The sequence below is a fragment of the Eimeria maxima genome, genomic scaffold (assembly GCF_000499605.1).
Source record: "Eimeria maxima Weybridge genomic scaffold, Emw_scaff291, whole genome shotgun sequence".
Classification (NCBI taxonomy): Eukaryota; Apicomplexa; class Conoidasida; order Eucoccidiorida; family Eimeriidae; genus Eimeria; species Eimeria maxima.
The window spans coordinates 1-24,092 of record NW_013563778.1 but is presented as its reverse complement, the minus strand read 5'-3'; the positions used below and the strand labels follow the sequence as shown (position 1 = coordinate 24,092).

The 24,092-nt window shown below is 48.4% G+C and overlaps 5 protein-coding genes across 5 annotated transcripts; 2 read left to right on the top strand and 3 right to left on the bottom strand.

Annotated features, from left to right (window-relative positions):
• Positions 1-948: 948 nt before the first annotated feature.
• On the bottom strand, positions 949-2,739 carry EMWEY_00026720 (82 kDa gametocyte antigen, related; the record flags this gene model as incomplete). The annotated part of the gene is made up of 1 exon (XM_013478112.1): positions 949-2,739. The coding sequence occupies one exon, from the start codon at positions 2,737-2,739 to the stop codon at positions 949-951; it is 1,791 nt and encodes a 596-aa protein (XP_013333566.1).
• Positions 2,740-5,218: 2,479 nt separating this feature from the next.
• Positions 5,219-6,640, bottom strand: EMWEY_00026710 (56 kDa gametocyte antigen, related; the record flags this gene model as incomplete). The annotated part of the gene is made up of 1 exon (XM_013478111.1): positions 5,219-6,640. The coding sequence occupies one exon, from the start codon at positions 6,638-6,640 to the stop codon at positions 5,219-5,221; it is 1,422 nt and encodes a 473-aa protein (XP_013333565.1).
• A 2,483-nt stretch (positions 6,641-9,123) lies between these two features.
• On the bottom strand, positions 9,124-10,539 carry EMWEY_00026700 (56 kDa gametocyte antigen, related; the record flags this gene model as incomplete). Its single annotated transcript, XM_013478110.1, has 1 exon — positions 9,124-10,539. One exon carries the CDS (start codon positions 10,537-10,539, stop codon positions 9,124-9,126), a length of 1,416 nt encoding a protein of 471 aa, XP_013333564.1.
• Positions 10,540-13,304: 2,765 nt separating this feature from the next.
• Positions 13,305-16,891, top strand: EMWEY_00026690 (ubiquitin carboxyl-terminal hydrolase, putative; the record flags this gene model as incomplete). The annotated part of the gene is made up of 6 exons (XM_013478109.1): positions 13,305-13,408; positions 13,743-13,983; positions 14,189-14,416; positions 14,827-14,884; positions 15,248-15,831; positions 16,259-16,891. The coding sequence occupies 6 exons, from the start codon at positions 13,305-13,307 to the stop codon at positions 16,889-16,891; spliced, it is 1,848 nt and encodes a 615-aa protein (XP_013333563.1).
• A 2,079-nt stretch (positions 16,892-18,970) lies between these two features.
• Positions 18,971-24,071, top strand: EMWEY_00026680 (hypothetical protein, conserved; the record flags this gene model as incomplete). Its single annotated transcript, XM_013478108.1, has 3 exons — positions 18,971-19,837; positions 20,092-23,450; positions 23,527-24,071. Coding segments are annotated over 3 exons (4,771 nt in total), but the record flags the coding sequence as incomplete, so codon positions are not given.
• Between the last annotated feature and the right edge of the window lie 21 nt (positions 24,072-24,092).

The window sequence follows — 24,092 nt, the reverse complement described above, 5'->3', positions numbered from 1 at the left end:
AAAAAAAAAAAAAAAAAAAAAAAAAAAAAAAAAAAAAAAAAAAAAAAAAAAAAAAAAAAACACTCGTTTTTATTTATTTAACCATTTTAATTCAATTTATTATTATTTAATCAAATAACAACAGAAGGGTTTAGGGTTTAGACAAAGGTAGAGAGAAACAGAGAAAGAACAGAACAGCGTTATGCCTATTTAGGGGTTGTAGTGTTCCGTTCTAGGGTTTGGGGTTAAGGGTTTAGGGTTTAGGGTTTAGGGTTTAGCTTTCCCCAGTTAGTAGTGGAGAGAATATGCACATAATTACAGTAGATTAATCCTTTAGGGTGTAGGGAACATGAAATATTGCTGCTGCATGCAGCAGGAAGAAGGCAATAAGAATACACGCTAGTGCAACATATACAAGATCAATTCTTTTGCTTCTGTCTTCTCCCCTATTGTTGTCTGTTTAATTTTAATCCCTTTTTATTTATATTAATACCCATCTTTATTTATATTTGTTCGTTATTACCTAATTATACACCTAAATACCATCATAGATGCAACTAAGAGGTATTTTCTTGTATCTGCCCTATCTCTTTCCTTGGCTACTATCTGTTGCATACAGTAACAACTAGGAATATATATGCTATAATTAATTACTATGTATAGCTAAATAATAGTATAGCTACAATAAATAAAATAAACTATTTTATTTCCTCATGTATACATCCATATAATAAAAAATGCCTGTACAAGTATTATTGGGTAAAAATAGTAGTTTGTATAAACAACGCGAATAAGCGCTGTTAATAAAAAGACGACTAGAGGTAAATAAAAATTGTTTATTAATAAACAAATGGATATATATAAACGATGGCAAGGCAGGCAGGTTAGTGTTCCCTAAAATTTCTCTATATAAAAAAATGAGAAATGTTAGGGTTGAGGGTTTAGGGTTTAGGGTTTAGGGTTTAGGGTTTAGTTGTATGTTTCCCATACAGTTTGTGGTTCATCTTCTGTAAGATTTTCGGGTGTATAGACAGGGTTGTTAGTACCTTCTGTATTATTATAAAAAGTTCTTTGTGTAGGGGTAATAGGCTCATATCTTTCTCCTACTCTTCTTAGGCTGCTGCTGTGTGTATTACGAGTAGAGGGAGTAGTAATGGTTTCTGTAGGTACAGCAGTAGTTGTACTTTCTTGCTGCTGCTGCTGCTGCTGCTCATGATGAGTAGTAGTAGTTGTTGTTAGATCAGGGACCTCTAGTCTTCTATAAAAGGCACTAGGGTAGGTATAGCTAAGGGGGTAGCTATAGCTACTATAGGAAAGGGGGTAGCTACTATAGCTGCTGTAGGCAAGGGGGTAGCTATAATCATACCAGCTATAGTCTGAATATAAGGGATAGTTATAGGCATAATTATAACGGGGATAATAGTAAGAAGAACTATAAGAGGGTGTATAATAAGAATAAGAGGGAGACACGCGAGTATATGCTGGATAACTCCAGCTATAGCTAGGATAGAGGGAGCGGAAAGGAACAGGTTCTTCAACACCCATCATAGGAGGAGGCATCATAGCTGGGGTACCTGCTGCTGCTGCTGGTGGTGGTGGTGGTACTGCTGCTGGTGGTGGTGGTGGTGGTACTTCTGCTGCTGCTGCTGCTGCTGCTCTTAGGTTTGCTGCGGCAGTTGCTGCTGCAGGAGGCATAACAGGTCTTGGTTCCTGCTCAGCAAGTCTCCTGTAATAATGTCCGTACTTATATCCATGTTTACCATAGTATCCGCTGCCATAGTAGTATGAGGGGCCCCAGCTATACCCATAGTAAGGATAAGAAACAGGATAATGTGAATAAGCTGGATAACTATATCCATAGCTATAATAAGAAGGATATCCATAACCATAATATCCAGTACTATACATCCTCTTACCAAGAAGACGAGAGGGAGGGGCATCGTTACATTGATCAAAGAGGCCCCCTGTACGGGTACAACCACCATTACGTGACCTAGGTAGAAGTCTCATGACTTCTTCCTCAGAGAAACCTGTTGCACGAAGACGATCATGCATGCGACCAAGGAAACCTTGTACAGCATCTGCTGTTGCTGCATGCAATGCTTCCTGTTCATTAACTAGCCATGGTCTTTCTTGTGCATCACGTACAACTGCCCATAATGTCTCAAGTACTGCTTCTTGAATCATTATTTCCCTAAGGAAATCATTTGTTACACCGCGTAATGCAGCAACAGGACCTGTTGTTGCTCCTGTTGCACCTGTGGTTGATAAAGGCCCTGTTCTACCAAGACCAGTATCCATCTCTGTCATCATTAATGGTCCTGTAAGACGTTCTCTTACACGGGTTACAATCTGACGTACAGCATCTGCTGCTGTACCGACAGTATCCCAACCTGGTACAAGAGAAGAACGGAAAATATTTTGCATTTCTTGCATAATTGCCTCTAATACGGCCTCAGGAACGGGAGTTGTTTGCTGTGGCTGAGGTTGAGGCTGAGGCATCTGCTGCTGCTGCTGGGGAGCCTCAGGGGTTGATGGGGTTGTAGTTTCAGCCTCCATCATTCGCACACCAGTGCTGGTTGGAGTCGTACCGCTGGTGGTGCTGCCCATCTCCCCCATAGTTACCTCTGTTGTGTCTAAGGGGGTCTCAGTCCACTCCACTTGGGTGCCAGTTGTTGTGTCAAGTACGGTAGGTAGAGCAAGGCTGCTGCCTGCTGCAGCCAGGGCCAAAACCCCGGCAAGCGCTGCCGCACGCGTCATCTTGATGCTGGTGTTGCTGCTGCTCCTGTATGTATGGGTAGGGTGTGTCCAGGTGGTGGTTGAGTGAGCGTGTTGGAACCAGATAAAAAGGATTTGTATGATAGGAGTCTACTGCTCAGCTGTACTCTGTAGTCGGCAGCAACAACGAATCAGTTAGGGGAGCTAGGAAGAGGGAGACGCAGAAGAGACGGATAGGCACGGCGCCGCCGGGAAGGGGGGGGCGGCCGACGCGTTGCTCGCCTTCTTCCCTTTTCTATCTCTATCTATATACATACGCACCAAACACACCGAATTCACTTTCTAAATAAACACACTGCATCGTTGGTACTAGACGATTTCGACAAAGTAGACAAGTAAGGTAACTGTTAGGAGAACTGGGACCCGTCGCACGCCTAAGTGACCTCACACTACCATCACCCACACGAAGCTGCTGCAAACGAAACAAAAGAGGTTAAACAAATGTTGTTCGATGTACTTAAAATGGATATGTTCGGGGAAAAATTACTTTAGTTTACCAGCAGAGAGAGGAACACACGAGATCTTGGTGACTTTTGCGTGCTCACTCATGCACACTAGAAATGACACGCAGCTCGTGTGTTGAACACAACGCTGAGCCCTGAAATATGCATATGCATAATTAAAAAAATAACTTCGTATTTTATAAAAGTGTGCTTTATTTGGTTTATCACACTATTTCCTCTCAAAGCTGCAGTTTCAGCCTTCTATTCGAGCTGTTCATCTTCACGCGGTGAGGAGATGATCGTGAAGCCACTGCAAACGGGCCAAACCTTTGGAGACAATTCTTGATATAATTGTGTGTATATTGTTTTAATATAAAATTAATGAACGTGAACATTCGTTTGTTAGGAGGAACTGGTATTATTATTCCAGCGTATTCAACATGAATGTGTTCATACTTGAGGGCAAACGAATTGTTAAATATACGAATATATGAAGTCGGAAAGTTTTACAAACGTGAGAAGTCATATTCTCAAAAAAACGACTTCCGAACAGGAGAACTCGCATGTGATGAAATTGTATGACCTCTAGTATTCTATATAAGGATTGAAAAGTGGATCCATTCCCATGTTCACGTTCATCACGTTCATAATGTGTGGACGTTCCTACTGCAGGGTAGTCTACGGCGCGGCTTTGTCGCCGTGTAGAAACATGTACAAAACAATCCTGTGCCCGCATAACGCCTCTCCCCACAAATCGCATACGTTTTATAATCAACCCATTGAGGTCACACGTAGCGCATAAATATAAAATGTCCCAATTGGCCAAAGTCCATCATTTGATACTCTAGCCGCAATAAAAAGTCATGGAATTTAACATGTTACAACAGCAAAGAACAAAGCCCCCTAAATTCTAAAGCCCTACCTAACGGAAATTCAAATGCATTGTACCGTATTATAAGTTTGGGAAGGTACTTTCACCAATGGGCAATGCCCGGTTTATCTCCAAAGAAGATAATCCAGCACAAACCGAACTCCTTGTGGAGTACTGACTACTAGACAGATGCAACACAACGAACAGCAGTTGCTCAACGGTTATTTTGCTGAGACATTTTACGAGCTGCCCTGGCAAATCGTCGTAAAAAGCTAAAACCCTAATCCCCAGTGTATTCAAGGTGGGGCGGAGAGTCTGTTGCAGGAGGCATATCGGAATACTCATTCTGCAAGGTTCGGGGTTTATTAGGTACTGGCGTAGGCAATTGTACGATGTGCGCAAGCCCACGTGTCCAAGCCAGTTAAGCAGCAACAGCGGATAAACTAGGCAAGAAAGCTCACATGCCTCCTACTGAAACGAGCCCTAAAGGCAGAAGATGTAACTACAGGTAAGACATCTAAACCGTATGCCCCTAAGCCTAAACCATAAATATAGCTACTGTTTCGTATGCAGCTCGAAATGTCTCGGCTGTAGAATATGTACTCAAATGCACTGCACTAAGCCCTATGTAGCTAATAGATTCTTTGCACGAGGGTTTACTATTCAATGTTTCCGGTGATCTGAAAGGATATAACCACCTCAACACGTAACGTAGTAATATACTTCAGAAAAAATGTTCCGCCTTCCGCGTTTGCGAGGGGAGTTCACAGAATGGTTTGGGGTTTGAGGTTGACGGTTTCGAGGTATGAATGCAAATGTCGCAGCATGAGTCCTGGAAGTGAAATGAACAAAAAACTGTTTTGAGGCTACGAAATGTGAGTTATGGATTGAGGGATGGTAGGTCGTTTAGAAGGGCATGCTGCAGAACACGCACAAAGCATCCAATACGCAGATACCTCAAAATCACGAGAATACCGGCAACTTACACAGCAAATAGCGCTTGTAAGGACGTTTCGGACCCTCTTACTACATTTGTGTATTTTTACGCGTTCTACCTGTCATCCCTGCGGGTCGTAGGTTTAGTGCGTAGGGCTCTGGTCTTTGTTTCTACGCCTACGAAACATATGTTTAGGGCAAAGGATTTAGCTTACGGAGGAACAGGTGCAGGTCCGAAGCCGAAGGGAGTAGGTGGCCTCATAGGGGTTTCAGGGAAGACAGGAGGGGGGATGGGGGGGAGGTCCATGGGGGCGAGACTTCTGTAGGGGGTAGTTGGGTCGAATGGTGTCATTTCGGGGGTGCTGCCGAGGGCATCGGTGGGGAGGCCGATACCTTCGGCTCCAAAGGGACCGAACTCAGGAGGAACACCGAAACCTGTCATGGGGGCGCCGGTGATACCGATGGGGGCCAAGCCGAGGCTCATGGCTTCAGTTCCGAGGGTGCGGGGAGGAGGAACCATGGGAGTGTTCATCATCATGCTGGTCATCATGTTTGCCATGGGGGGTGGGGTGTTCATCATGTTCATCATTGGGGGGGGAGTTGGGATCATGCTGGGAGTGGTGAGAGGAGGGCAGTCTGGGCAAGTTGCTGTTGCCAAAGAGCGGAGACGGCGCCAGTACCAGCTGGGGTAGCTGCTATAACTGTAGTACGGGTAGCTGCCGTAGTTGTAGTAGCTGGGATAGCTGTAGTTGTAGTAGGGGTAGCTGCTGTAGCGGTAGTAGCTGGGATAGCTGCTGTAGCTGTATGACGGGTAGCTGTAGTTGTAGTAGCTGGGGTAGCTGCTGTAGCTGTAGTAGGGGGAGTTGTAGTAGCTGGGATAGCCGCCGTAGTAGAAGCTCCTGCCCTTTCTGCCCATATTTCTTGACTGCTCGGAGGGGTTGTACTCGGCTCTAGGGATGAACTTGGCAACATCTTCTTCAGACATACCTGCTGCCCTCAGGTTATGGTACATGCGGTGGAGGAACTCCTCAGCAGCGCGGCTAGCCATGGGAGTCGTCTCCTCCTTCTCAATAGCGGTCACTCCATTCATCCAGGCAGCTGTCTGTACACCGCGGAGAGAGGCCCAGAGAGCATCTACCAGGACGTCCTGAACGCGAACCTCCTTCATGTACTTGCGAGTTGCACGGCGGAGGGTCTCGGGGTCTGTGGTGTCGCTAGTGGTCATGAGTTCGTTTGAGCTGTCCATGGCAGCGTTCATTCTGTTGGAGATCATGTCCATCATCTCGGTAACACGGGTGTAGGCAGTAGACTGGTTCTCTGCCCAGTTGAACGCAGTGCTCAGGTACTCCTGAATGTCCCTCATGAGCTGACGCATCATTTGGTCCTGAAGCTGCAGCTGGCGCTGCACAGCACGAACAAAGCTCTCAAGCCACTGCTCGGCTCCATCGGAAACAGGGGACGACGTAGTGGTGGTGGTGGTGTCCTCCGGAGCCCCCGGGGCACTCCCCTCCTGGTAGGTACTCATCTCGCTGTAAGGGTGAACCTGGTTCTCAACAGGAGTGGTGCTGGGCACTGCCATGGAAGGGCCCACGGCGAGAGCCAGCGCGACAGCAGCGAGGCCGAGGCGGGTCATTGGGACTCAACAGCGGAGAGGGTTACACAAAAAAATAAAACGGTGAGAAACGAGGAATAAATGATGAAAAGAAGGAACAGATGAACTCCCTATGTTCTGCTGACCATCACAAACGTCACAAATATACCTATTTGCTTCCCCCTGCCACCCTCAAGAGGGGAAACAAATGCAATGATAGAAATAGGCAGGTAAGCGCTCGCCGCCCCGCGCGGGCGGGGAACGCGGCGTCTCGTCTCTCCGCCGCGCCCTCTGTTGATAGATTTTTATTCAAATTTAATTTACTTTTGCCTTATCCATTTGTGTTTGAAACCCAAATTTGGGGTTTCACAGGGGGTTTCACGCAACGTGACGGCCGCGCCATCTGGACCTACTGCTATACACCAGGCGGTGGAAGCCGCTTGTTGATTGTTCTTCGGAGTTAGAAACACCTCCGAGTTCTAGAAAATAATGCTTTTTAAATTTAGTTTAATATTTGAAAAGGTGTTTCAAGTTCAAGAGAGTGGAACACAGTTGTACGAACAGCTGCCGTCGTGTGCGCAGTTCGTTCGGCAACACGACGAGACCTTTGTGAAGTATGCACGCCTTTCAACACCTAAAAGAGCAGTACTCATTGAAATTCTCCATAATAACAAATACTTAGATATAATACATGTGTTACATGGTGAAAGGTATCTCGTGAGCACGAGTGGGAGCCCCAGAGTGTGGTGACCTACACGCGTTGTTGAGCAGCCTTAAATAATCTTGTTCTCTAGTGTTCTCGCGTTCTTTCGTCACTGCAAATTCGACAGGACTGTATCCTACACTTTTAAAGGTGTAGCTTAAAACAAAAAAGAAGCATTTCATGAACAAACACCTGTCCTGCACATATCTCTAAGGGGACAGCAAGAACCGCATCTAATGTTCCTACTATTATGTGTTCCTCTTTTTATAGCATATTCATGGTATATTCGTGTCAGAAGTCAGTCAATTGTCTTGATTCAGAGGATGACGGGGTGCAATTTTACACCTGATCCTCCCTAACTGTCCAATGAGCTGAAATTGAGGGCATCTAAAGGCGAACAATTCGTGCCCTCTATTTGCTATTTCGTCGCCTTGCACAAGTCCCAAACAAGACACGTGACATCAATGGGAAGCAGTTGGCGTGCGCTTGAGATGCGTGCTCGTCGCAACACTGGCTTCCGCTGTGACAAATATATTTAATGCCTCATCCCTTGCAGCGAGTTGGCACTGGCGTAGATGGTTCGCATGACAATTCGATTTCCCGTCTGTTATTCGTGACAAATAGTTCGAACTAGCTGCTAATAAGGAGAATGAACAGATTTACGGGGGAAGCGGTAGTTGCAACCAAGCGAAAGTGATGCACCGAAGCCAACACCTAGTACCAACTAAAGAATTGAAAAAGCCCAGTACTATCGGGCAACAGAAAAAGAGCCAAACACGGAAACAAGCTGCCCCTCAAAACAGCCATAGACCCCCGCTTGCCTCTAAAGGGCAATACTATTTAGGTAGGGGGGCCCATGTTCACTGTCTGCCAACCCATATGCCGGAGGGGCTGAAAAACTGCCTTATACTTGGCTCTCAAGCTCCGAATTACAGAGGGGTGCAGCGAGAATAACCCTCATGCAGACGAAAAGTACATCAGGAGGTTAGGGTTTACGTAGCTCAAGCTTTCCAGTGAGATCTGCGTAGATCTGGTTAGCAGCGAACGAACTACCTTAATCATTCCTCTAACAATCTAGGCATTTCTGGCTCTGGTTGAATTCTGTTGTAGCTTCATAAGTGCACGCAGAAATCCTTAGATGCACCTATGCAGCTGTAGGTCAACCCATGTGTAGTAAAGCGGTGCAACAAAGTATGCATATCTTTTCAAAACACGCCGGCACAACAAGTAGATGCTTATCCCGAAAAGAAATAAAGCGTGAAAGTTGGAGTTATACACAGTACACTGTTCGTTGTAGGCAGTGGAACCTATAAATTATGCGTACTTTGCATTCTGCATAAATTGCAGAAACCGTTATATGAATAAGTGTCACCATTAGACACAGTGCTGCCCTGCTGGAAGCACAGCAGCTACGAGGCCCCTCCACAGAGCGATCAGGAGCCAGCTTGATGCTCCATTTGGCGTTTAGGTCTTAAATGCTTGAGACAGTCTAGAAGAAAAATCTGTACAACCACAACAGGAACAACGGAACGATGCCTTTAATGATAAGCGTTTGAAGTCCTTAAGTCTAACGCTTCCCAGCAGGTTAGTTCACCAGGCCCCTTACTGTCTGCATCGTCGTACAGGCTCCACTAGTACTAACACCAAAAGCTTGAGAAGCAACAACAGCAGTAAAAGTGGAGTAAAAGTGGAACCAACATCAGTGGCAGTAGCAGAAATGGCAAATGAAACAGCAGCAGTAGCAGCAACAGCATCAGACCCAACAGGGGCAGCAGCAACAAGTAACAAGGGGAAGACCAACAACAGCAGCAGCAGCAAGAGCTCACGGTTCGACGGCTCCAAAAGGCATGAACTCCATCATGGGCTCAGGACCCTCCCACATGCCAAGGTTGCGCACTGGAAAAGTTGATGGTCGGTATCTGCTGTTTGGGGTGACAGTATATCCATAAGGAGAGCCGAGGGAGCCCATGCGCCCCATGGGTGCGGCAGGGCTTTGTTGTGAGTAGTTCATGTTTCCTGTAGCAGCGGTAGTGGCGGCGTTAAAACGTGGGTTCATAGAAGATGGGTAGTAACCGTAGTTTGGGTAGCCGTTGTTGTAGCCTTGCGCACTCATAGCAGGGCCGGTGCCGTAGGCATCTTGCATCATCGGCGTGCCGTAGACATAAGGGTTTGGGGCCCCATGTGCCCCCATCATCGTGGGGTCTTCCTCGCCTAAAGCACGGTGAAACATCTCATGTTCATGTACTAGGGGCTCGGGTTGGGGGCCCCTGCCGCAGTCGTTGCAGCTGCTGCTAAAGCATGGAGCACTACCCCAGTCGGAAGGGGTGTACACAGGGTAGCCCCAGCTGTAGTTGTGCATGTATCTAGGATACGCCGCTACAGGATAGCTGTAGAAAGGCTGCGGGTGTGTGTAGTAGTAGCTGTAGTGGGGATATCGATAACCGTAGTTATAGCCGTAGTTGTAGTGATAGTAGCCTCTGCTTTTTCTGCCCATGTTGCGTGTGGGGCTGCTTGTCGTTTCTTCAATAGCATTTTTAGGTACGTACTTCACGATATCTTCTTCCGCTATGCCTGCAGCTCTGAGATTGTGGTACATCCGAACTAAGAACTCCTCTGCTGCCCGATTCGCTGCATTGAATACATCGCTCTCCTCCACTTGTCCTGTGATGCCGCTCATCCAGGTGGATGTCTGTACAGCCCGGAGAGAAGCCCATAGGGCGTCCACGACGATATCTTGCACTCTCACTTCCCTCATGAACTTTTGAGTGGCTTCCCTTGCAGCCTGCTCCTCTGTCTCTGATGAACCAATTGCCATCTCTGTTGCTGCCTCACGAGTGATAGCCATGCGGCTGCTGATCATCTCTAGCATCGCATTCACCCTTTCTAAAGCAGAGGACCCGTTCTCGTTCCAGCCAAGTGCTTCGCTGAGGTACTGTTGAATATCCTCCATCAACTGCCGCATGAGGCTCTCCTGCAGCTGCAACTGCTTCTGCACCGCCCTGTTAAATCCCTCGAACCATTGTTGGGCTGTATCAGGTGCTGCAGTGGAGGTGCTGGAGGAGCTGCCCTCAGCTGGAGGACTGGGGGTGGGGTTGGGGGAGGGGCCCTCTCCGCCTGTTTGGTAAGTCTCCATCTCACCCAGGCGGCGGAAAGGATCTCCTATGGGAGTTGGAAGTGCTGAGGAGGGCCCCGCTGCAAAAAGCACGGCTGCAAGGACGCACGCCGCGAACCGAGTCATTGTTTGTTCGTTGCTGCTGCGGCTATGAATGGGACACCAACGCCAACGCAGCAACCACACAAAAAAAAACGGAAACAATTACTTTCTGCCTCTCTAATGAACTCAAAAATGCAGAAGAAAACATTCATGCAGCAAAGAGCAGAGGCGGGCGACTGGCATGGATAGACGGCGAACGCAGCGACAGGTTGTGGGTGACCCGAGGCGAAACGCCTGAGGGGCTGGGTGTTTATCATCCAAAGAAGAGAAATATTGATATTCTTTCAATGCTAACTCTTATTACCCTTACAAAATTCATATTCAATAGGCAAAAGCCCCTGACCCAATATGTATTCTATAGAATCCCACGCATGAGAACAGGTATCTACTTTTCACTAACGGGCTACACGATGGCCGCTGCGGTGGTCCGTCAGCAGACCAACCGCACAATGCAGCTTCGATGTCACCACTTCAGCGAAACATTTTGAAATATTGAACGCAACAACTAATGTAATTCCGTAATGTCTGTTCCAACGTTGAAAATGCCTTAATCATGAATATGAGAAGCAGGCAAATACCGTTGCGATGCGGTGGCAGGCTGTACTTCTACTCGTTGCTGCAAGGATACAGCAATAGGAAAACTTCTACAGCCCGTCAAAATACCAAACTAAAAAAGAATATCTTATTTGTTCATATATTTTTTGTCATCTCACAGAGCCTTAATCGATTGTGTACTGCCTTAAATAGCAGATGGTTCTTCATACGCCTATGGAAGTCCAATGATCGTTGTGACTCACGTTGGTACGAAGGTGCATTCCTCCTGCCGCCCTCCGACAATCCGTTACAAAAGCAATTGAACCAGTCTTATTAAGTGCTTAGAGCAGTTTAAGCAAACTGTAACAATATCGTCGCCTACTGAGAGTTTCGTCGGTTTGGCGCTTGTGGTTCCTTTGTCTTCACTTGCGGCATCCGCGTTAGTCGACAACTTTTCCACAAGCTGAATTGCCTGTTTGACCTCCATGGAGCATACTTCTACCTTACATGTGCATATATGTCCATACATACGTATTCGTATATATAATGTGTGTGACGTGCGTGTAACGTGTTCCGAGTACAGTTCATGGGGCTTATGCGTCTTATATAGGAATTCCGTTGAGTAATACCTTAATAACAGCTCACAAAACCCCTGTGGTTTAAGAATGCTTAATGGAGTCTTGTTGGACAAGGGTACAACAATATTTTCTTACTTGCACTTCTGTCGTTTTTTCTACAAATATCTAGGCCTATAACATATCTTCATGTCTGCGTAGATAAATATGCATTCTATATTTTATTCTACATAGCCTATATATTGTGTTTGTCTATAACGTGAAGAGTAGAGGCAAAAGGGGCAGAGTGTGGATTGATCACAGAAACGTTCTTCTTTGGTTATTAAACACAAATGTGAAGAATAGATATGTGGATACAATTTTATGTATGACTGGCATGGTATACATATTATATGGACAGTGTGCCATACAATGTACAGTACTATCCAAACAATGAAGCCCTATTTAACATAAAATACCCACGCTATGCAACTTTGCTGAACCTTTTTCTTATTTCGTTAAACCTGCGTGACGTTAATCAATGAAGGCATGCATGCAAAAACACACATAAATAAGCGAGCTCAAAATAGTTTTTAAACGCATCGAATGGATGCCCGTTACACCTAAAAGAGCGGAGATGAAGGAAAATAGTGCAATGAAGAAAGGGATGATAGTAGAAACGGTCGAGAAGATGCAGAAAGGTGTATATCTTGGACCTGCACACGAACACGCCATTACATATGTGTTTCTGCACCTGTACATGCATGTACCTGCAAATCCCTAGCTGCTGGACGCTTCTCGCCATATTGCCAGCTGGCTGCTCAGCACATTCTTCCCTTTGTTCTGTGAGCGGCGAAGATGAGGGGTCTATGAAAGCTCTTACTGGTGAACTATGCCTAAATATACAGGTGCTACTCACAATGGCCCTCAACTACACGGGGAAGTTGATGACAACCCCCCAGAATGGGACCGATACCGAATGAAGGTGTTGCAACTTGTGGATGCACGGTATTCTTCCTATGAATCGCGTACAAACAGCCAGCTGGATACATTTAAACGGCTACGGGTTATTTCATTCATTTTGGTCTCAACGCTCACAAATAGAGCAAAACTCGACTCTATTTTCTGCACGCGAGCCTGTCGTTGTGCTAGTAGGTAACTGAAGTAGGGTAGGCATGACGATACCTCCCTCGCTCTGTCTGTGACTAATTACTAGTCTCTTTTACTAAATAAAATAAGGGGTGAGATGAGAGCAGATAAGAAAGGGAGCTAGAGTAAGTGTGTTGCCTCTAACACATGTAGATCAAGTTGCTGACGGCCGACCAGTGGCTGCGATGGTTTCCTCAACCACTGTGCACGAACAGAAAAATGTATATAATACCACGAAAATGTTTAGATACTTCGAAGAAGCCCTTCAATATGATTTACAGTCAAATTTCCAGCACAAAGGGAAGCGCGTGCTGTACGTACACCCAAGGGCTTCTTCCATCCAGCACGAGCTGCCGTTCGGCTGCTGCATGCCAGCAAGTGGATCGTGGGATGTATTTTCGTTTATTTTTACTTGTTATTAGTTCCACCTCATTGTTTTCTTTTGGCTGATATCCACGCAGCATTTGGGCTCGTACGCACTTCAGATAGCCCTCCTCCTCCCATTTTCTCCTTTCCCGCCCCTCCTAGCTCAGGCGTTCCTCTTGCTGCAAAATGACAGCTTCGGAGGTTCAGGCTGCAGTAAAATGGGGCACCAAATCCTTCAGTGTGCAGATTAGCCTCAATGAACCCCTCGAAGTATTCCAAGCTCAGCTCTAGTGGGGCCCTCACGCAACGATCACACCCTTGACCATAAGCCCTAAACCATGGATTAACCCCTATATACCCGGGGACTGCAGTTGAAGCCTCATTAAATGCGAAATTATCTATTATCGCTTGCCCCCAGAACAGTTTTCCAGCTGCTTAGCAGATATTCATTGTCTCCCCTCCACGGCACTCTCCCAGTGTAGCACTCGTTGCATGACTTAAGCTTTTGAAATAGGGCTTGAGGAAGGGCCTGTGCAGTGTTGCAGTACGTGCTATTCTTTATCTCTTACTCCAGCACATTGTTGTTGCATACGCATTCGTTGCACTTCCCCTATGCTGTCGCAGCACACTGACCGGTGTACCTGTTGACCGACAGAAGCTGTTGTGCAAGGGGAAGACCATCAAGGGAGATGCGGATTTAAGAGCAGTTGCTGCAAGTGGCTGTCCCAAGATTATGCTCATGGGAACTGCGGAAGAAGCAATCAAGGCGATGCCTCCTCCAGAGAAGACAGTTTTCGTAGAGGACCTCACGCCTGCGCAGCAGGCCGCCTTGCTGCGAGAGAAAAAAGTTGAACCTCTCCCTAATGTGAGAATTGAAGGGTTTACGATTTAGGGTTTTAGTGTTATGATATTGGATTGGGGGATGAGTGACTTAGGGTACGTTGTGGGTACATATTGACTTTCCTCTTGTATTTCTGCTCCCTGCTTGGAACTCCTCTTCCGCGACTTGTTTACGGTGTAAGGTGTATTGTTACTTAGGGTTATTTTGTGGCTGCTGCTGCTGTTCTCAGGGGATTGTCAACCTGGGGAATACTTGTTATTTAGCCTCTGTACTTCAAATGCTGCGCCCCGCCACTGACTTTTCTTCTCTTGTAAAGACACATATCTCAGGAGATGTATCAACCGCTCAGCTTGCTGCTACGGGACAACAAGGAGCACTAAGACGGTTGGCGTTGGCTCTCAAGGACTTCTACAACCAGTGGCAACAGACCATCGAGCCCGTTTCACCATTCCTTTTGGTAACTTTTATTACCGTTTGGAGGGTGTATGCTGCCCTTGTTCTCCCTGCCTGTGCTTTTCTTCTCGTTGCTTGTTTGCTGTGTGTATGCTCTTTGTCGTTTACTGTGTATTGATTGGTGTTTCCTGTCGTATATTGGTTGTTGCTTGTTGCCTATTGCTGCCGTTGTCGCTTGCAAGTCTCTTCTCGTTGCTGTGTAGGATTTGTTGTGTGTGCCTTCCCTTTCCTTTGCCGTTCACCGTATGTTGTATTCTTGCTTACTTTCTTCCGTCGCCGTTTCATTTCTCCTAGGCGCTTCTTGTTATCTATGTTTGTGAATGGCCCTACCGTTAGGCCTCCCACAGGGGCAGCTTCCGTTGCGATTTGGGTGCCGGGTTTTAGTCTCAAAAGCTTAGAGTTTTGCACTCTCAGGTGCCTGCCCTGCGAGAGGCCTATCCTCAATTCTCAAGACGTTCAACTTCCCAAGCAGGTAGGTCATTTGTTTTAAATGGGTTGTACAGGCATTTACTCTCGATAGTGTAAAGAATAGTTCATAAAAGCCACATGGTGCACATATTGTTGTTTTTGCTCGTGGTCCTGTTTCACATATAAGCATTATACTTCCTTTTCATCATCTGTTTGGGGGGAGCAGATGAGTGCTGTTCAGAGGTAGGGAAGGATTGGAGGGCATAGCTGTTGATATATATTATTGATATATATACCCTAACCCTAACCCTATATATATAGGCGTGTAGGTTTTTTCATAGGGGTTGCAATTCTTGAGTTTCAGGGATTGTAGATCACCCGTGGCGTTGTCGATATTGCTGCTCGTTGTTTGTTGTTTATTGCTAAGGCACGACGGGCATCCCGATGCAACAGGACGCGGAGGAATGTCTGAGTTGTTTGATGTCTGCTATTGCGGAGAGTCTGGACAGAGGCACAGCAACGGAATTATCGAAGTCCCTGGCTTACGTGCCGTTGGCTGGGAGCTCTTCTTCTGCTTTAGATATGCTTTTTGGGGTTCAGGTCGAAGTTACTTCGAATCGAAACAAAAATGAAGAGAACGGCGAAAAACAAGGCAGCTCCACTGTGCAGATAGAAAAACACCGTAAACTCACGTGCTTCCTGGGCACCCCACAGAAACCTGTGAGCAGCCTGGAAGAAAGCCTCAAGTTCTCTCTCGGAGACGAAGTCGTGCAGGTCGGCGGCAGCAAAAGTGCAGCAGCTGCTGCAGGAGCAGCACCATCGGGGGGTGATGCAACAACAGCAGAAGAAACGCTTATCAGGACCAACCGAATCAAGAGCCTTGCACTGTACCTCATCCTTCACTTTATGCGCTTTGAGTGGAAGGTGGGAGGAACAGAATCTGAGAAGGCCAAAATATGCCGCAGCGTCAAATTCGGACAAACCCTTGATATGTATCCTTTCTGCACCAAGGTGGGTAACTCATGTAACAGCAAAATATAATTTGGGGCATATTATTAACGAGGAATGCCATTGAGGTTTTGTGATTCCTGCGGAATATCTTGCTGAATCATAGAGAAAATGGACAAATATGCATCTGACGACAGTTGCCACTAGATAGGCGTCTCAAAAGGGATGCTGCACTGCGGTTGCTATGGCGTGGTGTGCTGTTTCTTTTTTGCAACTGTGCTTGTAATCAAATGCGCGAGAACCAGAAGCAGCAAGTCTTCTTGATTTGGTATGAGCCGTTGAACTGTCTGTGTTGGTTCTATGAAATATTGGCTTAGAACTACCAACGGGGGTTGCAGATTTTACGTTGTATTCAATTCCTGTATCTCCCAACGTTCTGTTTTCGAACAGTGATGTTCGTTGTATGTTTTTGTGAAACTGCACTCCGCAGGAGCTGCAGGATTCCTTCAAAGTGGGTCGGGCAATCGTTGCCTTGCGCCGAGAAAGAGAAGCGTCTTCCAATGTTGGTGTTTCTGCAACTCCTGCTGCTGCTGCTCCGACTTCTGCGGTTACTGCTCCAGCGCCAGCAAACGGCAGCAACAGTGCTGCCGCTGACGGCTCGGCAGCGCCCTCTACAGTGGAGACCGAAGTGCATGTCAATGAGGAGGCAGTTGCAGCAAAGGAAGCTGAGCTACTGCTTCTTGCAGGGAAGCCGTGCCCTACTGGAACATATGAACTGTTGAGTGTCGTGACACACCAGGGCCGCTATGCTGACAGCGGACATTACGTCGGTTGGGCTCGAGCAGGAGGAGCAGACGCTCCCCAGCAGCCCTCAACTGCTGAAAGCCAGGAGAAGAAAAAAGAAGAAGAGCAAGAAACGACTTCAGGCCCAGCTGCAAAACGACAAAAGAATGTCGTCATGTGGAGGAAGTTCGATGACGATAAAGTGACAGAAGTGCCTTGGGAGTCTATTGATCTCGCAGGAGGCCGCAGCGACTATCATGTTGCGTATTTGCTGTTAATGAAACACTTGTTAGTTGTTCCATCTGAAGAAGAGTTGAAAGTATTGGCAAGGCAGATGTAATCTGCATGGAGCGTACATGCGCTTCCTTTCAAGGCCACGTCTCTGGACCAAGCCCCAGCCAACGCACGAGCAGACATCGGAAGCATCCATCGGAGACTGTCTGCTCCTTTTTTATTCCCTTGTTTCGCCTTCTTCGCATTGCGGGCCCCTGAAACTCTGCGGAAGGCTACGAGAGTGCAGGTGGACCTACTTGTGACCAAGCAAGGCGGGACGGGTGTGCCATAGCAGCAGTAGAATAGCCACCAAGCTACCTGGCGAGCTCATTATACCTGCGTTTCAAGCAACACTGGACAAATCCACAAGCACTGCTAGCTCAGTATTGCACATTTCACCTTGCTGGTAAGGAGGCGGGGGAGTTGAGGTGGAGTCTTGTTTCTCTCGACGAGAGCCAGGGGCCCAGAGCTGCGAGTTGTGATGGCAGACACCAGTAGTAAAGGGAATTGCCAGTTTTTTTATCGTTTGCCATGAAGTATTTAAAGGTGTTGGATGCTCTACCGTACATGGTTTCGCAATATGCCTTGCTAGCTAGCTTTTCTAGCTGGTTCGCAATATATCCCTTAAGTACGGAAGCACATCCCCATTAGGCAAGCAGGGGACTGGGCGGACCTCAGTAAGTTGCTGGGTGTTCCGTCCCAATTGCATCCTTGGGTTTGACGGAGCTGGAGATGGTAGGAATTTGGACGTTATTTTCTCAAGGGCAGGCGAAGTAGCCTCGCACATTCAGCCACAGCATGCAGCATGTAAATAGATCACAGCCTCGAACGAGATATTGGTGCTAAGAAGGGGATAGTAATACTTCCAAAAATGAGAATGAATGCTACAAAATTCATGGCTTCAAGCGAAGTGTCATGCATGCAGGAAGGACCAATGCGTCCTCCCCATTTTTTATGGGCATTCTGTGGTCCCCGCCAACGGAATTCGCTGTGGAGACGATCTCGTAAGGGGGCATCAGAGAGCCTTGGTGGATATATACATTATTAAGAAGTGGTTGTCCTGATGTTTGGGATGTAGAAATTGATGATGCGCATGGATAGCGAAGCTGCACAGAAGAGACTGATGGGACGGAATACTAGAGGGGAAGGCTCAATGAGTTCTTTTTCTGGGCGAGAAAGACTCTGCGAAACCAGTCTGTGTAACGAAGCAGTCCTACCCAGAAGAGAGCCAGAAAGCGCACTACCACAACGAAATTAGACAAGCCGACAGTATAACTGGAAAAGAAGGATGATGACAATCCAATTCTCGTGGTCGCCGCGACAGCTTGTGGACTACCACAGACGCAAACGACCACGTTAGGACACTAAAGAAGGTGAACTTGTTGGTACAGGCTGATTTTACCATATTAAGAATTAAAAACTGCATACAGACCGTTGAAGCTTGACAGAAGACGGACTTAGGAGCCACTCACTGTTTGCGCCTGCTGCTGCCAACTGGTGCTTATGCTCGTGGGCAGCACGATCTGTGCCCAGGGGGCGCACACCCGCCATATATACAAATATTTATTATCCATACACTGTGCAAATAAAGTCCATACATGAGCTGGCTTATTGCAAAAGACACCCAACAGTGGGTATCCATAGAATGACGAGAAATCGGCGGCCCCACTGGCTCCCCACGCGCCGTGTGCGGCCGTACCTGTGCTGCTACTGAGCCGGGTTTATGTTGAAATTGTCCAATTTTTGATATAACTGTACATACTATATTTGTATTTCAACAGGGAAAGCTCACCAAAGTGGCGGCAGAATGCTCTACAGGGAACTCTGCCACTGCTGATTCGGCGGCGTCTCTCGTCGGGCGGCCGCCCCTTGTCTCTCCATGGATGTGAGTGTTTGTGCTATTCACTTCATGCTCAAATCAGGGCCTTGATTTGGCGTCTGCTGGTAGTTAAGTTTGAATCCCCTCACGGGGACTAATCCTGGCATTCCAGCTTTCCCGTCACTGGCGATGAGTTGACCCGCTGAAACTCCGCCGCCGAGTCGTTCAGGCGCAGTGAACCCCCATATTAACGCCAGTTTTGTAAGTTTGAATTCTTGATTATCGATTTTAATGTTAAAAGTTAAGTTTTAATGGAGCGTTATCCCCATGAGGGCCGCCCTGAGCGCTCGAGGGGGGTCGTTTAGACTTTGGGGTCACCTGCGGGGCCTACCTCGGCGCCAGCTGTGCCTGGTACTCTTTGTTATGGTCGTGGCTTTCAAGCCCTCTGCTTCAGATGAAGGCCTTTCAACAGAACTAGAAAAAAAAACCGAGTGGAGTTCCAGAACAGAAGCCCTTGAATCAACCCATATCCCAGCAGGAGCCTCTCTCAGCCGTTCCTTCTTTAGATATTTTCTCGACCCTCTCTCCCTCGCTTCATCTTTTTCTGAGATTTCCACCAGAAAGGATAAATACTGGCAGGCTTACACGGCCAAAGGCCCTCAGTTATCAGCTGAGAGCACTGGCTCAAGTAGCCGAGCGTTAACGTTCATGCAGGCTTATCCGAATGGCGCATTACAGAAAACACCAGCAAAAAGTCCTGAAGGACCTGAAGCACGTAGAGAGGAGGCGAGCGTCTCCACCTTTGTCCCGCGTCTCCTTCAAGATATTCCCTCACCACGACGGCCACGGAACGTTGATTCAGTTAGCAGAACAACAAACAATACCCGACAGACTTCAGCAACCCAAACCCGGCAACCTACGGTGCCTACAACGACAACAAAAAGAGAGGTGACAACGACAACAACAAAGTCAACAACCACGCTTCCTCCTCTTCAAGGCTGGAAGGAAGTCGAGGAAGGCCCCTTGGAGGCTATGAAAAATGAACCCGACCTCACTCTCCTCACGAAGGCCATGGAGTCCAATCCCTTAACTAAGGGTGACTCCATTATCACCCGGTTGGCAATCACGCTTTTCGCACCCACTGACGAAGCACTTTCAAAACTTGACGTCAAAATGGATGACTTGGCTAAGATGGTGAGCTACGCAATCAGACACATTTGCTGTATAGATGTGGTTTGAAACCCAGATCTAAGCTCAAATGACTCCACTTTAAGCTCCCGAATTCACGGTGCAGCGACGCACCATCTAAATCTAAGGATCTAGAACATGTAGATTATGACTTAGGGCTCAGTGTTCAGGGCTTAGGGAATAGGCAGCAGGTTACATGGTCCATTGAACTCAGAGAAGAACTGTTAAGTGTCCCTCGATGCGTTTCGTTGTGAGGACAGAACTGGATGCCTCGAAAAGAGTGGGTCGAAGAAATGATCGTCATGACGCATCTGGTGGCCCCTCGTCTTATAGACCCACGGGAAATAACGACAGAAGAGTCTGTGTTCCAAACGCGCAGCAACCAAGTGTTGAAGATATATCGAGCTGGCCCTCCTGACCCGAAGCCCCCTGCAGACAATGGCAACGAAAACAATTCAAAAACAGAGAAAAACGGCGAACAAGAAGCACACCAAGCCAGTCGCAGCAGTTCCTCCGGTGATCGACCCAAATTGCGCAGTGGGCCCTCCAGCAGAGGAGACGGTGATCGTGAGGGGAGCGGCTCTGCTGCTTCTTCAAGAAGAACAGGGAGAACGCGGAGCGCGTTGGGAAGCGAGATAACTGCATTGGAGGAAGGGGAGAACGCTACAGCTTCAGGCATTGACCGACATCGTAGCCCCCGTAGACGCACAGCCGAAAACGCACAGGAGGCAGAAAACGACCGTGAAGACGAGAAAAAGGCGGAGGAACATCCAGAAACCGAAAACAGAAGCGATAGGAGGAAATGGCGCCGCACATCAGGTGACCCTCGCAAACGGAGGGAAAGTGAAGAGGAAGAAGAAGAGGAGGAAGCAGACGCAGCAGCGGACAGCCTTGAAGAGGAAGCAGAGCGTGGAAGAACCACAAAGCAACACTCTCAAGATGTAGACAGTGATGAATACAGTGACAGAGAGCCTACACATGAGAGTGATGATGACGAGGCGGACAGAGAGGAAAAGCCCCGAAGGAGCACAAGCGCGAACAGCCAACGCCGAGGCCGCTCCTCGTCCCCACGCTCACGTTCAACACAGAGAATTAGTGAAGATACCCCAGAAACAGAAGACGAAGAGGAGGAAGACTATGAAGAGGAAGACTATGAAGAGAGGGAGGTCAGAACCTCGACCAGGCGGCCTCAACGACAGCGGGGGCGGTCGTCTAGTTCACCACCTGCAACTGCTCAGGAGGGGGAGGCTGCAGACGGAGACATTGTTGAGGGAGACCTAAGTGAGGACGAATTCGGAGAGGAGGAGGATGATAGAAACAACAGATATAATGCAAATAGTGACGTGAAGGAGGAGAAAGACGAGGTGGAGAACAGGAGAGACAAAGGCAATCAAGAAGATGACGAAGAAGTGCAAGGCGAGATGAGAAAGAACGATGAGAGTGAAGAAGAGGAGGAGTGGGAGGAGGAGCAGGAGAAGAAGTGGCAAAGGAACGAGCACAGTGACACCGAAGCAGAAGCGGAAGAGGAAAAGGAGAACAAAAATAATAAGAATGGTGACAATGGGGACGAAGAGGAGGAAAATGAGCAAGACAACAGAGACCGTCCAGCTACACCAACTCAAATTGACAGAAGGGCAAGGGAGGAAGCGGGAGAGTCAGAAGACCAGGACTATCATTTAGAGGCTATAATGCAAGACGATGATGAAGCCAATGATCCAACGGAGCAAGGCGAAGAGAGGCAGAACCATGGTTTGGATTCGGAAACCCAATCCACTGCCAGCACAACCATAGGCCCTCAAGACTCTCGGAGTCGCTCATGGAGGACAAAGCGGCAAGAAGAGACGTCCACCACACTTTTAGGGGATGAGGAGAGAATTGGCGGAGGCCACTCTACTGCGCCGGACTACCGTTTCTCCCGGAGGACAACAGTGCTATCTGCCGCCCCTCGAGAAGAGGAGGAAAGAGGAGATGATAGCATTGACGAGGCCTTTACAGAAGGAGACGATGAGCGTCGGAATGCCGACTCTCAGTGGAGAACTCGTCCTTCTTTAGGGCGCAGCAGGACAGCGGGTTGGCACTCCAGGAGCTCACCTCCCTATATTGCTTCTGGAGGGGAACATCGCACACGGGTGAGAAGGGATCATTCGTCAAGGCATACTTCAGAAGAGGAGGCAGGAGATTCCCCCACAGGAACGAATGGCAGGGTATCGGGGTGGGATCCACGGCTGAGACGAAGGGAGCCCTCCTTCGAAGGAACTCTCCAACAAGCCACTCGACAAGGTCAACAGGCCCATAGGCGCTTTGGAGGTTCCTTCACAGGGAGCAGGTCTGGGCAATATCCGCCACCGGAGAGAGGGGGAATTCTTTCGTGGACCGCTGACAGGACAGCCAGCAGAGATGAAAGTGAAGATGAAGATGCAGAATGGATAGTAGGAGGTGGCATGCTGCGACGACGGTTAAGCGAGGAGCGGAGCACCAGCAGCATTACCTACACCTCTGCACCCATCCCCTCCCTTACCAGCTCAAAAGGCAGCAGTTTCAGGTTTTCTACGGTCAGTAGCTTCTCACCAGGTCTTGGCAGGAACGGGACCAAGGAAGAAACATCTTTGGAGCCTTCACACACACAACATCTCCCAGAGGCAGCGACTTCAATGACCCTTGCTGCACGATATTCACCCTCCCAGCATACCAGCAGTGGAAGCAGCAACCACAGCAGTAGCAGCAGCATCAGCAGCATCCGCAGCATCAGCAGCAGCAGCACGAGGGGGAGGAACAGCAGCAGCTCCTCTAGTACAGCTACTGCGGTAACATCAAAGGTAACGGTTGGTGCCCAGAAGTCTACGGAGCCTGATGAGGACAGGCGCACGACAGCGGCGGATCTGCGGCTCTTTACCATCACCACAACTCCAACCCCAAAAGACCAAACAGGCACCACTCCCAGCATCTCCAGCACGGAGCTCCTGCGACTCCCCAGCCGGTACACCTTGCCAGCTGCAACAACGACGGAGGCAGAGGCCTTTATACTTTCGCTGATCAGCAATATCAGCACCGCAGAGGCAAACACACTGAGCTCGTCACGGCATACAGAGAATACCCAGAGCTCACCAGCTAAGCCGAAGCAGAACGGGTCCATCACCCAAGCGACGCAGGCAGCATCCCGCAGCTCCAGTGCCCTCCCTATCGCTATAGGTACAACACTCACATCCCAGCCTCCGCAGTTTCACTCAAGCATACGGCACCAACGCCGCACTGCAGAAGATCGGGAAAACCGATTTGCTACCTCACCAAAAACGCAAAGTTCAAAAGTAAGTACGCCCACGACTCCGTCCCCAGACACAGCTCCACTTTGGTCCACTGCAGCCCGCAGGTCAGTAGGGTCAGAAAGTGGCAACTTGAGCACCACTACTCGTGCTAAAAGGGAAAAGAACACTCTAACATCTCCGGAGCTTGGAACTTCAACCAAGCATCCCAAACGCATAGAGGACTACGCAATTCATAGACATGCCACCACAAAGCCACACGCGACACCCACACTAAGGGAATACCACGATGCCAGATCGAGCTCCTTCACTCGACCTCCAAGGGGAGGCACTACACTGACAACATCCGCATCTAGGCGGTCAGCCACCGATGCGGAGGAGGGAGACGAAGATGCGGAAGAAGATCACTCTCTGACTGACAACATCCGCATCTAGGCGGTCAGCCACCGATGCGGAGGAGGGAGACGAAGATGCGGATGATAGTAGTGAGAGACCAAGCACAACTGCAGCCCGCACGTCGCGGGGATCCCAAGCTGGCAGACCGAGCTCCTCCACTCGACCTCCAAGGGGCGGCACTACACTGACAACATCCGCATCTAGGCGGACAGCCACCGATGCGGAGGAGGGAGACGAAGATGCGGATAATAGTAGTGAGAGACCAAGCACAACTGCAGCCCGCACGCCGAGGGGATCCCAAGCTGGCAGACCGAGCTCCTCCACTCGACCTCCAAGGGGAGGCACTACACTGACAGCATCCGCATCTAGGCGGACAGCCACAGATGCGGAGGAGGGAGACGAAGATGCGGAAGACAGGAGTGAGAGACCAAGCACAACTGCAGCCCGCACGCCGAGGGGATCCCAAGCTGGCAGATCGAGCTCCTCCACTCGACCTCCAAGGGGAGGCACTACACTGACAGCATCCGCATCTAGGCGGTCAGCCACCGATGCGGAGGAGGGAGACGAAGATGCGGAAGACAGGAGTGAGAGACCAAGCACAACTC